The 15,926-nt window shown below is 31.1% G+C and overlaps 1 protein-coding gene across 17 annotated transcripts in view; it reads left to right on the forward strand.

The window, feature by feature from the left end:
• The window catches only part of Dlg1 (discs large MAGUK scaffold protein 1), a 261,124-nt gene that overhangs the window by 229,393 nt on the left and 15,805 nt on the right, over positions 1-15,926 (forward strand). For 8 of the 17 annotated variants that reach the window (XM_047563705.1, XM_047563703.1, XM_047563707.1 and 5 more), the window contains 6 exons: positions 535-576; positions 1,532-1,567; positions 3,022-3,072; positions 4,533-4,634; positions 4,884-5,056; positions 15,035-15,144. In XM_047563705.1, the coding sequence (XP_047419661.1) occupies positions 535-576; positions 1,532-1,567; positions 3,022-3,072; positions 4,533-4,634; positions 4,884-5,056; positions 15,035-15,144 (514 nt within the window). The remainder of the gene's footprint in view (positions 1-534; positions 577-1,531; positions 1,568-3,021; positions 3,073-4,532; positions 4,635-4,883; positions 5,057-15,034; positions 15,145-15,926) is intronic. The other 9 variants (XM_047563709.1, XM_047563714.1, XM_047563708.1 and 6 more) reach the window with 2 other exon arrangements.

The following is a 15,926-nucleotide window of genomic DNA, read 5'->3' on the forward strand; positions in this document are numbered from 1 at the left end:
TTTTTTTGAGACATTTAATTTGATATCTATAATGCTTTTTATAATCTCAGAAATGTAGATTTTCATTTCTCTTCAGCAACAAGAAAGAGGCTATACACTGAAACAACATGTATCCCATTTGTATACAATAATAATAAAAAAAACAAGATCTATTTTTAAATTACAAAGGCATTCCTTTATTAAAATGGACAACTCTTTGTTCAAATATAACTTGTCTCCTTGCCATTTCATAAACTAAATTCAGTGATGCTAAATATACCTTCTTTGTCATATTCTACTTGCTGTTAATTCTGTAGATTTTGTTTGTAAAGTGCACAAAAATAGTGTTATCCTTAATTACAGGTATTTGCCCTTGCTGATTGCTGTTTATTTGAAAAAAAAAATCAAACTTCAAAACATCAAAAATACTTTTAAAAACCTTATATCTCAACAGTTTTATAATGTCACCATATTTTATTTTAATAATTTGCTTGTATCAGCTTTCTATATTCATGACACTGTTTTATTTTTTTGTTCATTGTCCTGCAATTTCAGAGCATGTAACTTCTAATGCCAGCGATAGTGAAAGTAGTTACCGTAAGTGTTTTATATTACTTGTTCTTTTGTAATCTGAAATACCTGTGTATCCTTTGGGTAGATTTTTCTTTAGCAATATGCCCTAAAAACTGAAAATCAGCTGTTTAATATTTTAAAATCAAGAAAAGCTAAGTAAAATTTGTACTTAAACAATAAAATCATACTACAGGTTCAGCATCTTTAATCCAAAAAAAATCACAGAACTTTTCAGTACCTATGTGGTCATCAAAAACTTTCTGGGCTGGGGAGATAGCTCAGCTGGTAGCGTGCTTGCCTCGCAAGCACAAGGCCCTGAGTTCGATCCCCAGTACCGCAAAAAAAAAAAAAAAAAAAAAAAAAAAAAAACTTTCTGATTTGGGAGCATTTTGGATTTCAAATTTTCATATTGGGCATACTCAGCCTGTAAAGTCTATGCAGATTAAAAAATAAAATAAAATCTGAAACACTTCTGGTCCCAAGCATTTTGGATAAGGAATATTCAGTGTGTACATAATTTTCAAAGTTTTAATATAATATTTAAAAAGTAAATATCTGGTTAAATGGGGCATAAACTTGTATTTTGATATTTTGTTTAGTAATTTTCTTTTTAACATGGACTTGAAAGTAATGTTTTTTAGTAATGCTAAATTATAACCAGCTTTGTTTCCTTTCTTACTCTGCCTTACCAGTAGTTATCTGGATTTAGTCATTATTTATCACCACCTGTATGGTGAACATAAGAAGTAAGGAAGGAAAATTTTTAAACCATTGCTTTAAAAGTAATGCAGTTTTCTTTCTTGCTGTTTTGTAGTAATATTCTTGATATTCTTAAGTGAACTTTAGAAGCATGTCAAGGTTTTAAACAGATTGGGGCATGGGAGGAGGGGAAAGTACATGGATTCTCAGTTGTAGCACCTTAAAAATTAAAACTGCTTTTCTAACTTTTTTTTTTTTTTACTGCTGTCTAATATGAAAGTAATCTTGATTACAGATGAGTATGGCTGCTCTAAAGGTCTATCCTATTAATATCAATCCCCAATATTTTTTCATGTTGACAATATATACTTTTAACCCTCATTTATTTAGTTGAGTTTTTTTCTCTTTAAGAGTTATTTAATTTTTTTTCTTTTTCTTGTGGGAATGTGATTTCTTATATTTCAGCATTTTACTAACTTAAAACTGGAACCCACTATAGAATAGTTGAGTGGCTTTCTAGACTCAAAAGAGGTAATGAAAGTATATACTGTCTCTTTCACCATTTGCATGAATTATTAAGGTGTGGAATATTCAAATTGCATGTTTTTGCTAGTATGTAAACCATGTTTTATATCCAGTTCTTTATAAAGCAGCTTGTAAAATATCTGTTTAATATAATAATGAAATCGAAAGCAAGAAATACATTTAAATACATCCTTTAAAGTAGTAAAAAATATTAATCCAGTATATGAATTTAAAAGACTTATAGCTGCAGACACACACAATAAGTCGATGACAAAATTAGTGATAAAGGTTTTATAGAATCTTGATAAAGAGTAGATCTTCAAATACATTAACCAATTTTGGTTGCTTTTGTTGATACTGCTTGGATTCTAGTTTGTTTTCTATATGTGTGTATATGTTAAGAACTCCTAGAATTTTTAACTGTTTTTAATTCTTTTCACTGGGTTCAGATATCATTTGAAGACTTTTTTATTTAGCTTATTTCCTAAGTTCTAAATCTTTAATTTAACTTTTAGAAGCTGTAATTCTAATATGCTTTTAAGATCAAAGCAAAATGTATTTTGTTGGAAGGAAAGTATTTAGTTTTTGTTTTGTTTTTTTGTGGTGCTGGGGATTGAACCCAGGACCTTGTGCATGCAAGGCAAGCACTCTTCCAAATGAACTATATCCCCAGCCCAAGGATTTAGTTTTTCTAAAGCTCTTTTTTAACTCACTTTAACTGATTTTTTTCAACCTTGAATTAAGGGCTTGTGATTTAGCTTAGTGGTAGAGCTAGCATGCACACAGCCCCCGGTTCAACTACTAACACCAAAAATAAATAAATAAATAAATAAGTTGAAAATTAGAATAATCAGTGAATTTTTTCTTCAGTGAATTAGTGAAAAGTAGTTTTACTATTGTATTCAAAAATTTTAATTGTAAGATAGTTGTAATTATTTTAAAAATAAAATATGCTCTTAAATATATTTGGTAGACCCTAAAAAGTAGCACATTTTCAATAGCAGAGTAACAAAGATAGTTGTTAAATAAATAGCACATTTACATTTTATTTTATATTTATCAAGCTTGTTTTTCTGACCTAATAATTGGCCTTTTTAAACTAAATCTTGCTATACTTTATGAGATGTCTTTTTCTACATCTTTGCCATTTTCTCAGGAAAGTCTTAGTAATTCATGTTATCTATAAAGAATTAAATCAGCATGTTATCTTTCCAGATTTTCTTACCTGTGTTTAATTTCTGATAGGTGGTCAAGAAGAATATGTGTTGTCTTATGAACCAGTGAATCAACAAGAAGGTTTGTAAAGCCTGTTGATGTGTTAGTCTTTTTTTTTTTTTTAATTTTTTAATTTGGAAAACAGTTCTGTCTCATACCTTTAAAAATTGTTATATTAGAATTTTAGTACATTTTTGGCAAATGGATGAAATTAGAGAATATCATGCTAAGTGAGATAAGCCAATCTCAAAAAACCAAAGGACGAATGATCTCGCTGATAAGCACATGATGACACATAATGGGGGGTGAGAGGGGTTAGGGTTAGGGTTAGGGTTAGGGAGCGGGGCAAAAATGGAGGAAGGAAGGACTGTATAGAAGGAAAAGAGGGGTGGGAGGGTTGGGGGGAAGGGAAAAAATAACAATGAATCAAACAACATTACTCTATGTAAACTTATGATTACACAAATGGTATACCTTTACTCCCATGTACAAACAGAGAAACAACATGTATCCCATTTGTTTACAATAAAAAATAAAGAATTTTAGTACATTTTTTGCTATGTGAATATATGTAGAAATTTACTACATGAATTTTAGGAAACATGGGTTTTAGCTCACAGTATATTAGAAATAATATAAATATTCATTATTATAAACATGATCTATATTGGTGTTTTACTTCCTAAGCAGCCTTCCAACATTCATAATAACATCACTGTCCTTCCCAGTAACCTTTTTTTAAAATCTTAGAAGCAATCTTTGACTTTATTTCTTATCTTCCTCATCCCATCAGGTTCTAGTCCCTAGTTACTCTACTTCTGTCATATCTTTCTTACTAATGACTCCCTTTTATCTCTCCTACCACAGTATTAGTTCTGATTTTCACTACTAATCACCCTTACAACCTATGGTATAAAGTCTGTTAGATCACATTTCTAGATCACTACTGTGATTACATCACTTCAGTACATTCAGTTTCTTGTTTGCCCTTCTTCTCTCTGCTTCTTTATAGTTTCTACTTCAAAAACCATCAGTAGCCAGATACAGTGGCACATGCCTGTAATCCTAGCTACTTGGAAGCCTGAGACAGGAGGATCACAAGTTCAAGGCCAGTCTCAGCAAATTAGTGGGACCCTGTCTCAAAATTAAAATTTAAAAGGAGGCTAGGGATATAATTCAGTGGTAGAGCACCCCTAATTCAATCTCCTATACCTCAAAAAATTTAATAGTATTTAAAAAATCAGTAAAACACTTTATCATTTATAATGACATAATATCAGCAATATATGGAATTATTATCTCCTAAGAATGCTAAATTTAATTTGGTTGACTTATAGCAGGAAATTGAGTCAAGTCGAAGATCTTAGTAAAGGCTTATGAAATAGCAAATTAATCATCTTTGGTTGATAGTACAGTGATACAGAAAAAGAAGAAAAATATTTTTTCGGGACAGTTCAGGATATTTTTGGTCTCTGTTGAAATAAAATACATTAATGTTTGTTGAGTGTTTATCCCTTTTAACATGTAGTTTGTCTTTATAGTTAATTATACTCGACCAGTTATCATATTGGGACCTATGAAAGACAGAATAAATGATGACTTGATATCAGAATTTCCTGACAAATTTGGATCCTGTGTTCCTCGTGAGTAACCAGAATTAAAACTCATAATTACTATTCTCAACATTTCCTGTCACTGTGTGGTAAAAATAAACAATTATTTTTAATGACTTAATGGTTGTTTTATCAATTGTCTCTCTGTCCTCCTTATTGTTTTTTCCAATTTAAATTCATGTCTGTTGTGTTGAAGTTTACAAAGCAATGATTTAAGTAAAAAATTGATTTATTGTGTTTTTAATATTAAATAACTCCCCAAGCTCTTTTCTGTTAAAGATACAACCAGACCAAAACGAGATTATGAGGTAGATGGAAGAGATTATCATTTTGTGACTTCAAGAGAGCAGATGGAAAAAGATATCCAGGAACATAAATTCATTGAAGCTGGACAGTATAACAACCATCTATATGGAACAAGTGTTCAGTCTGTGCGAGAAGTAGCAGAAAAGGTGAGCATCAAAGTAATTCCAAAATATAGTTTCTAATCAGGTACGTCTTTGACAGTATTAAAGAATGATGGGATAGAACTTTTGCTTTGTATGTATGGAGAATATAAAATAAATAATACAACCTTGATTGCTTTTGTTAATGTTATGAATTTATTTAATTAGATACTAAATTTTGAGTAACTTAGAAAAACATACAAGATAGAGAAAGAAAATGATAATAAATGGAAACCCAAGTCTCTCATAAGAGGGGAAGTTCTTATTTTAGAAACTTTTGCTAGAGATAGACCTTTTGTCTGGCTCTAGTCTTCTAGCATGTAGCATAGTTAAGGAGCCAAGATCAACAGTATCCATCAGTAAAAATGAAAGAGATGTTCAAGATAAGTGTAGTTGCTCTGGAACTGCTATCAGACCAAAAATAAATAAATAAATTCCTCTTCTTCAAAAATGTGTAAAAACTCAAAAACACTGTAACAACAACAGATTTCTGCAAGCCTTCTTCACAGTATTCTGATAATATGTTGACCGTGGATTAAAACAATATTATGTTAAGGCCAAAATAATGTATCTCCAGACACACTGCTATGCTTAATCACTGTTTGAGCCTTGAAAGTAAACATCAACAAAATATTGTATACCTTCAAAACTAATAGTTTGAGACAATCATGAAATACCTACATTGTGTAAATGATACTTTTTCTAGAAGTAGTACATACCCTATGATCCAGAAATTCTGCTTTTTGATATCTAATTATAGATTCATACATAAGAATCATATAAGTATACTGATAGTATACTTCATCATGTGAAAAATCAACAAAAAGAAATGGATAATTAAGTAGTATTATTTATTTATATAGTGGGATACAGCAGCTAGAATGAATAAACTAATATATCCACTAGTTAGGTGCATCCACATTGGTAAATCTAAGAATTATAATAGTGAATTGTAGAAGGAATTAGTAAAGATAAAAGCAAAAAGTATTGATCCCAAGTGCTGCAAAGAAAAGCAGAAGTAATTGGTAGAAAACCAGAACAGTAGAGCCAATAAACTGACAAGCTGATTATTTGACAGGGTTGGGAGATGAGGAAGTTCGATGAAATAGACTAACTGATTTAAGAAGAACTTAAAATGACAAGGGAGTAATAACAAGAATTTTTTTGAACTGACTTTTTATACACATTAGAAAGCTTTTTAAAAAAAAATGCAAATTGCCAAAATTTAATACATACAGAAAACCAAAACAAACAACACATAGAAGAAACAACTCATTAAAAGACCTCCTACCAAAAATAAGCATTAGGCCCAGATTATAATTTTTACCAAATAATTAAAATCAAATATTCCCAGTGTTGTTTAAACATTTACAGAGACTGAATCTTGTATCTTAAATTGCAAAAAAAGAGGAAAAAATTTTCCAAATTTGTTTTAAGTTAGTATAAAAGCATTGAAAAACCTGACAAAAATTGTACCAAAAATAAAATTCTAGGCCAATGACATGAATATCAGAATAAAGTTTAATGATTTTTTAGTAAAAATCCAACAGCACTTTCAAAAAGTATTAATCATGATTGAGTTCAGTTTATTTTGGAAAATGTAAGGATAATTCAGTATTAGATAACCAATATATTAAAGCTAAAGAAAAAATTGTTTGCAGAAGACATTTGATAGAATTAAGTATTCAAGGTGTCGAAAGTAATGAATAACTCATTATCATTGTACTTATGCCCAAAAGCAGCTTTCCAGCCAAACTCAGGAATAAGACATACCCACTGTCTGCTCAACTTTTTAACACTGTGTTCAGAATTTTAGCCAAGAAAGTTAAACAAAATAGAAATGTAAACTAAAAAAAAGATAAAGCTGTTTACAGATATATGATTATATGTATCTGGAAAACCCAATCAGTGTATACTCTGATTCCATTAATTAAGTTTGGAACTGTCAAAGTTCATGTGTGTTTTCAGAAATCACCCCCTTTCAGCTGTTACCTCCCTTCTGAAGGTAAGTGCTATTGTGACTTAATTCATCATCAGTTAATTTTGCCTGGTTTTGAACTTTATATAAGTAGACCCATGTTGTGTACATTATTTTTTACCTGGCTTCTTTGGCTCCAGAAGAGAATACAAGGTGGTTCTGGATTTATGATCTTAGGTGCTAGTTACATAGGTGCATTCATTTTGTGAATATTAAGCTGTACACATGATTTCAGCACTGTTTTGTATATATAATTATAGATAAATAAAAACAGTAAAAAGAAAAAAATAGTAAATTGTATTAGCTTTGCATTACTGTAATGAAATATATGATACAACTAACTTTATAAAGAAAAAACATTTATTTAGTTCACAGTTATGGAGGTTCAGAGTCCAATATCAGGCAACCCCATTGGTTTGGTATCTGATAAGGGCAGATAATAATACATCATGGCAGGAGTGCATGTTGAGTAAGCAGTCACATCTCAAGAATATGTGTAAGGTCTCACAGTCCCTTTTAAAGCATACCCTACACCCATGACATAAACCCTTTCCTCTTAAAAGGTTCACAACACACCCCAACACCATCACTCTGGGGACCAAGCCTTTACGTATGAACTTTTGGGAGACACTCATCCAAATAATAGAATGAGTAAATGAAATTGCAAGTAGTATATTATTTATAAGAATTTTTTAAATCATAGGATAGTCTGTATGGTTTATGAATCACATATTTAATAAATGTTAAAACATGCATGGAAATAACACAAATAGGTGCATATAACAGCTACTATTATAGTAGTTTCCCTCTGTTTTTTGTTTTGGGGATTTGTTGCTCCCCCCATGTTACTGGGGATTGAAACTAGGGGTGCTCTGGCTCTGAGCTACACCCCAGAACTTTTTATTTTTTGAGATAGGGTCTCACTAAATTACCTAAGCTACCCTCAAGCTTATGATCCTCTTGCTCAGCCTCCCGAGTTGCTGGGTTTACAAGTGTGCACCACTGCACCCAGCTGGTAGTTTTCCCTTGAAAGGTGAGAAAATAGTTGGAACTTTAACTTTTTTGGAATATATTGTTTCCCTTGAATTCTCATTTAAAATTTACAAACCACACCATTGGCCTAACAAAAAGACCAATAATAACACTTCAAATTATTGAGAAAAATAAAAGTAAATTCCAAATTCCAGTGGAATATTTTTAGGGCAAACCTTGTAGAAAGCAAAAGCAGTCTGGGGGAATAAAATGAATGGAAGAGAAAAAAAAAGGAGAGCAAACAGTGAACCTCAGGTTGATCTGAAATCCCACAAAGAGAAATTCTGCAAGTTTAAAAAATTACTTAAAGGAAGTCCTATTAATTCACAGTAGGTAAGGTATCTAAAAAGCACAGAAAGGATTCAAAAGGAGATAGTTTGGGTAAGGCAGCTCTTCAGGGGAGAAAAGAATTAAAATGGAGAGGTGTCCTTGACATACAACTGATGGTGTACGTACAGCAAAGACAAAAGTAATAAAGGATATGAACAACATGCATATTCAGTGTGAAATGTTACACCCTGGTAATAGAGTATACATCTGAGGAACATTCATCAAAAAAAAAAAATAAATGATCATACATTAGGTTCCAAAGAAAATATTAAGACATTCCATAAAATAGAAATGTTATAAGTAGTATTGTTAGAAAATCAAAAACAAAAAGGTCTTAGCCGACTGGAAACTTTTTAAGAAAAAAAAAAAATGGAAAAAAAGAAATACTTCTCATTCTATGAGTCCATTCTTAGATTTATAAACTTAACAGTACATTATCAAAAAAAGAAATCTACAGGCCATTGTCCTGCATGGATGCAAAAATCCTAAACGTTTTGCAAATTTAACAGTATATAAAAAAAGATGATATATCATAACCAAGTGAAATTTGTCCACATTTTAAAAATTCAACACTTGAAAAAAAAAGTGGTAGAATAATGATTAGTAGTAGTTGGAAAGAGTGTGGGAAGAGGTAAGGGCAGAGAGAGGTTGGATTTGATCAATGCAAGCTGTAATCATATATGGAAATGTCATACCCCCATTAATATGTACAAAAAATACATGTTAATCAAAAATTTAAAATAATAGATTGAATGACTCAATATGATTTAGATATCAACTCAGTTCAAATTGAGCTCCTAGGTTCAGTACTACCCCAGTAAAAATCCAAGTAGACCTTTTTAAAATGACATAGTAATTCTAAAATCTATATGGGAAATGCAGAAAACTTAGAATAGCCAAAATAATTCTGAAAAAGAACAAAATTAAAGACTCACAGAACTTCATTTTGAGATTTATTAAGAAAACAGTAATCATAACAATGTGATATTGACATGAAGATGGAATACAGAAAAAGGGAACACACTAAAGAATTCTGAAATAAACCAGTGTAGTGGTACACAACTATAGTTCTAACTACATGGGAAGCTCAAGCAGGAGGATCACTTGAACCCAGAAGGCCAGGCTCTATCTCAAAAAAAAAAAAAAAATCCTGAAACAGACCCACATAAGGACATATGGACAAAAGTACAAATTCTGTAGAGAAAGAGAGGGTCTTTCAGTAAGTGGTATTTAAACAACTGACTAGTTATAGCTCAGCCATATATAAAAATTAGTTTAAAATGTATCATAGATGTAAATTCTAAAACTGTAAACCTCCTACCAGAAAACAAAGGACAAAATTACCTTTGTTTTAAATTAGACAGGGAATCTTCTTTGACACCAAAAACACAATTCTTGAAAGAAAAAAAAAAAAATGATAAATTGGATTTCATCAAAATTAAGACTCTGCTCTTGAAGAAAACATTGTTAAAAGAATACTACACACTAGGAGGAAATGGTTTTCAGTCATGTACTTGATTTTTTAAAATTCATATACAATATATAAAGAACTCTTATAACACAATGAAGACAAGAAACCCAATTTTGAAAGGGCGCAAAGGATTTGAATAGATGTTTCTCTCTCCAAAGAAGGTATACAAATGGCCAAAAAGTACATGAAAAGATGCTTAATATCATTAGTCCTTAGGGAAATGCAAACTGAAACCACGAGGCTTACCCATTAGAATGGCTCAATTTTTTAAAACTGACTATATCTAGTTTTGGCAAAGACATGGAACAACTGGAACTTTTTAACTGGAGCATGTTAAAATTTATCAAATTGTATATTTAAATATGTGCAGGTTATTGAGTGTCATTATGCCTTAAGCTGTTTTATGAAAAAATTAAGTCCTGGTGCTTTTGGAAAAATTTTTTTCAGTGACATTTTTATTGTAATAATTAATAAAGATTTTTAATAAGAGAAAAACGGAAGATCTTTAAAAACTAACACAATAAACAAACCACCAGCTGACCTGATTTTTTTAAAGGAAAAGTCATTAATTCAAACAGGAAGAGAGGGAAGAAATAATCATTGAAACACAAAATCATAAAAGATTACTTCGTACATTTGTATGGAAATAAATTTGAAAGCTTAGATAAAATGGATAATTTCCTTAGGAAAAGTGCAGTTTTCCAAAATTGACCTATTGGAGATAGAAAGAAAATTATTTTGTGCATCATGTTAGTAGTACTCAAAAGTTTCAGATTTTGAATTTTTAGATTAGGGATGTTCAACCTATAAATATTTTAGTTGACAAACCCCAGTGTCATATTACAGATAGTATAGTATATCTGGATAATGATACATATTCAGTTATAAAATTTACCTCAAAATAAATTATAAAGCCATTATAAAATCAGACTCATAAAATGAAACACTAGGTTGGGCACTGGCGCACACGCCTATAATCCCAGCAGCTCTAGAGGCTGAGGCAGAAGGATTGTGAGTTCAAAGACAGCCTCAGCAACTTAGACCCTGTCTCTAAATAATAGAATGGACTGGGATTGTGGCTTAGTGATTAAGTACCCCTGGGTTCAATCCCCGGTACCAAAAAGAAACACACACTAGAGTAAGGCATCAATTAATAAAATTAATGTAGAAATGAGTAGCCTTCAAACACACGAATAATCCATAGAAGATATGACAGAGAAAACCCCACTTGTAATATAAGAAATAGTATGTAATATATTTGGTAAACATAACATATGATATATGCATACTTATATATAAGGAAGTATACATATATCCAGATGCTACCAAAAAACCTCAGAAATACAGAGATTGTTAGTATGTTTTACAAAGAGGGCATAAGATGGATGTATGGATGACTAGTTAGTAGTTTTAAATTCTTAACCTATTAAGTTCCAAGTCTTCAGTTCTGTGACTGTTCCAACAAAATCAATATACATACATTAAAATAGGTTGAATATCATAGTCTGGAGCTTATATATCTTTTATTATCATTAAGAACAAAAATACAAGTTGTCCTACAAATAGGACACTGGAATATTATAGTATCTTTTACATATATATATATATATATATATATATATATATATATATATGCGTGCCATCCTTTAAATAGGATGTTGGACAAATGTGATATGTGAGACAATGGGACAAAATGGGTTAACAGAAGATAAGGCATTTTGGTGAGAAAAAAGACAAGAATTACCAGTATCTTCACTACTACTCAATATCATGCTTGAGGTATTAAGTCTTTGCTGATAAAGAAATCAATTAGAGGCATAAAAATTGGAAAAGATATATAACTATATTTTCAGATAGTATAGTATACCTGGAAAACAATACAAAATCAATTGTAAAATTTACTTTTTAAAACAAATTATAAAGCCATTATAAAATTAAACACTTATAAAATGAAAGTTTACAGTAATTAGCAATTAATAAAATTAATATATAGATCTTAACCTTCAAATACATGAGCAATAACTAATTAGAAAATATGATAAAGAAAAGCCCATTTATACTATAAGAATAGTATATAAAATACTTAGTAAACCTAAGAAATATATAGGCACTATATGAGAAAACAAAGTACTCCTGGAAGATAGAAATTTAGACTTGAACAATTGGAAAGACATCCGTTGTTCTTAGGTAAGTGCACATAGAAACACAATATTTGATAAAGGTTTCAAGTCACTGAGGCTTTTAGTAATGAACTTTTTAATAAATGGTGATGGGACATCTGGAAAAAAAATTCAAATTATAGGTTCATACCTCACACTGTACATGAAAATTAGTTCTACTACAGTTGAGAACAGAAAACACAACCTGGTCATAGGAAAGGGTTTTTTTGTTTTTTTGTTTTTGTTTTTTTTTTTTTTAGTCATGAATCAAAATTAGATGTAATAGCCAAGCAGGCACAGTCCCAGCGGTTCAGGAGGATGAGACAGGAAGTTCATGAGTTCACAGCTAGACTCAGCAACTTAGTGAGGCTCTAAGCAACTCAGCAAGACCCTGTCTCTAAATAAAATACAAAAAAAGGGCTGGGGATGTGGCTCAGTGGTAAAGTACCCCTGGGTTCAATCCCCGGTTATCCCTCCCCCAAATCAGACGTAAGAAAAGATCTATAAATTTGACCACTTAAAATGTTTTTTAACTTTTTTATGTCCTAAAAGCTTTTCCAAAAACTTTTTGAGAACACCATTAACAGGGTCAGAAAACATTTGCAAGAAAAAAGGTATGAAAACAGTAGACCCCCACTTTTCTTTAGTTTTGCTTTTTAGTTTTGCTTATCCATAGTCAGCCAAGTTCCAAAAATTTTAAATAGAAGATTCTAAAAACAAATAATTCATAAGTTTTAATTTGGGCACCATTCAGAGTAGCATGCTGAAATCTCATACTGTCCCACCCTGAACCTAAATCATCTCTTTTCCATTATATCCACACTGTGTATACCATCTGCCTGTTAGTCACTTAATAGCCGTCTAAATTATAGATCAGCTGTCAGGTATCACAGCTCTTGTATTCAGTAACACTTACTTTGGGGACTAAGGATGTGGCTCATTGGTAGAGTGCTTGCCTAGCATTCATGAGGCCCTGTGTTAGATCCCTGGCATCACCACCACCCCCAAAAAGTAACCTTTACTTAATGTCCTCAAAACACCAAAGTACTGATGGTGGCAACTAGTGTATGCCAAAGAGAAGCTGTAATATGCTCAAAGTGAATGTTCTGAACTAAAGAAAAAATAACATATGCTGTGGTTGCCCAGATCTATATGGTAAGAACATAATCTATCCATACAGTTGTGTAAAAGGAAAAAGAAATTAATTCTAGTCTTGCTGTCATGCCACAGACTATAAAAGTTATGGCTACAGAGCATGGTAAGTGATTAGTTAAGATAGAAAAGGCATTAAATTGTGGATGTATGTACAGGAAAAAAAAAACAATATATAGGGTTCCGTACTGTTCGTGATTTTACGCATCTACCTAGGCATTTTCGAACATATCCTTTGCAGATAAGTGGTAACTGCTCTACCCACTTCATACAGAAATAAGATATAAAAATAGCCTTTAAACATATGAAATGATGCCCAATCTTAATCATTATTAAAGAAACATAATTAAAACTATACTAAAATTCGATTATTCACTTATCTGAAAGTGGGGGGTATGAAAACATGAGTCTGAGGAAACAGACTCATTCTTTACTATTGGAAATACAGACTAGTATAGCCTTTTGGAGGTGAATTTGGCAATACCTGGCAAAACCACATAACTTTACTTCTAGGAATTTATCCCTAAGACACGCTTAGCAATATGAAAATACATTTGCAAAAGAGTTTTCATTGTAACGTTGTTTATAATTGAAATAAGGAAACCATCTAAATCTCAGAAATAAAAGAATAATTGAATAATCAACTTTATATCCATATAATAGAGTTTTCTGAAACTAACAATAATAATAAAGAGGATATCTGTGAACTGATGTGCAACATGCAAAAAAGGTGCATGGCATGATACCCCAAAACAGGAAATGAGAGCATACACATATTTACTCCGTTGTATGAAAAAACAGGAAGGACAAGTCAGAACCTAACGAAACTGATTACCTACAAAGGAAAGGAAAAGATGGGGAAAGGAGAATGTGGTAGAAGAGATTGGAGGCGTTGACAGTTCTCTTGAGTATACATTTTTTTATAATTTTGATTTTGAGAACTATGTTACTATTTGAACATTGATACAAGTAATGATAAAAACTGATTATAATACATAGTATAAAATAAGAATCCAGCAGTCTAGAGTGTCATAAACAAATACATGAATAAATAAAAGGATGGATGGGAAAGCTTTGCCTTGCATTAGAATGTCTACTAATCCTAATGAAATTAGGAAGTCTTGAAAAATACCATGGTTTCAGGCCAGAATCATCAGGCATGCTCAAATTAATGAGTGAAAATTTTGTGAGGAACAGGGTGTTTACACATTCTCAAAATATCCTCTATCAAAATACATATTAGTTACAAAGGCAAAAAAACAATCATTTTACAGTGGAGAAAACTGACAGATTAATCTTTTAATAAGTGATAAAATGATAATCACTAGTAGTGGAACAAATAGATGTCATATGCCTCCCTGATATGATGAACTGAGGACACAATATCATACTCAAGGTACTCCTACCCAAAAACCTGTGACCTCCATCTGATAATGAGGGAACAGGCTGTGACCCATATTGAGGCATATTCTATGAAATAAATGTTCTGTACTCTTCAAAAATGCAAAAGTCAAGAAAGACAGAGACTGAGGAACTATGCCAGACTGTTGGAGACTAAGGCAATATTACAACTAAATGCAATATGTAATTCTGAACTGCATCCTGGACCAGGATTTTTTTTTTTTTTTTTTTTTTTTACCCCTTATCCAGTAAGGGACAATGTCAAGATTTTTTAAATTTTAAGCAATCATAAAATATACCCATTTAAAATAGATGAGGGGTACGTTATGTCTAGTATTTTTCTATATGTTTGAAGTATTTCACAATATTAAATTTTTTAATATGCTTACAAAGTTGAAATTATAATTTATTGATATGAACTCCTTAAATTACAAGATGCTTTTTTTTTTTTTCTATTTTAGGGCAAACACTGTATACTTGATGTGTCTGGAAATGCTATAAAAAGATTACAGATTGCACAACTTTACCCAATATCCATTTTTATTAAACCCAAATCCATGGAGAATATCATGTAAGTATAAATGTCCAAAGTATAACCTCTAAATACACATCTAGTCACTGTTGAGTAATTTATTTACCCTCCCTGCATCTCATTTCCTCTATCTATAAAATGGAGATAATAATAGTATATATACCCATTTTATAGGGTGTTTTGAGGATTAAATAAGCACTGTGATATTAACCTTCACTGTTATCATCGCCTTTAATGTTACTAAAGTAAAAGGTAACAGGCATAGTACTGTAAATAAAGAATGAATATACAAAACTAGAATCTAAACAAAAATTAAGAAAGGGCAAATAGAAGCAGAACCCTTGAGGCAAAAGAACAGATAAAGTAAGATAGTATAAATGAACCCAAATATTTTGATAGACTAATGTCTATTTATTGACTCATTAAATGCTAGATTAAATGTTCTAATTAAAAGCAAAATTTGTCAAATGGATGAAGAAAAAATGAACATATGTCACCTTCATAAGAAACACCTTGAATTTTAGGTTCTAGAAAGGTGGAAAATAAAATCATATACCATGCAAACATTAACCAAAAGTTGACTGGTTTTATATTGCTGTCAAAGCATATTTTAAGGCAAGAATTATTACTAGAGATAAAGAACATTTAATAAAAATAAAAGATTTATTCTACCAAGAAATATATTTATACCTTTTTTGCAAAATAGAAGAAGCACAACTTGACAGTTGGTTCCCCTATACAGGGAAGAAAATATAATTCCAAAATATGAGAGAACTTATCACATCTGTCATGAAACACTTAAAAAAATTTTAAAAATCAGT

This window comes from Sciurus carolinensis, chromosome 9, assembly GCF_902686445.1.
Source record: "Sciurus carolinensis chromosome 9, mSciCar1.2, whole genome shotgun sequence".
NCBI classification, from domain to species: Eukaryota; Metazoa; Chordata; class Mammalia; order Rodentia; family Sciuridae; genus Sciurus; species Sciurus carolinensis.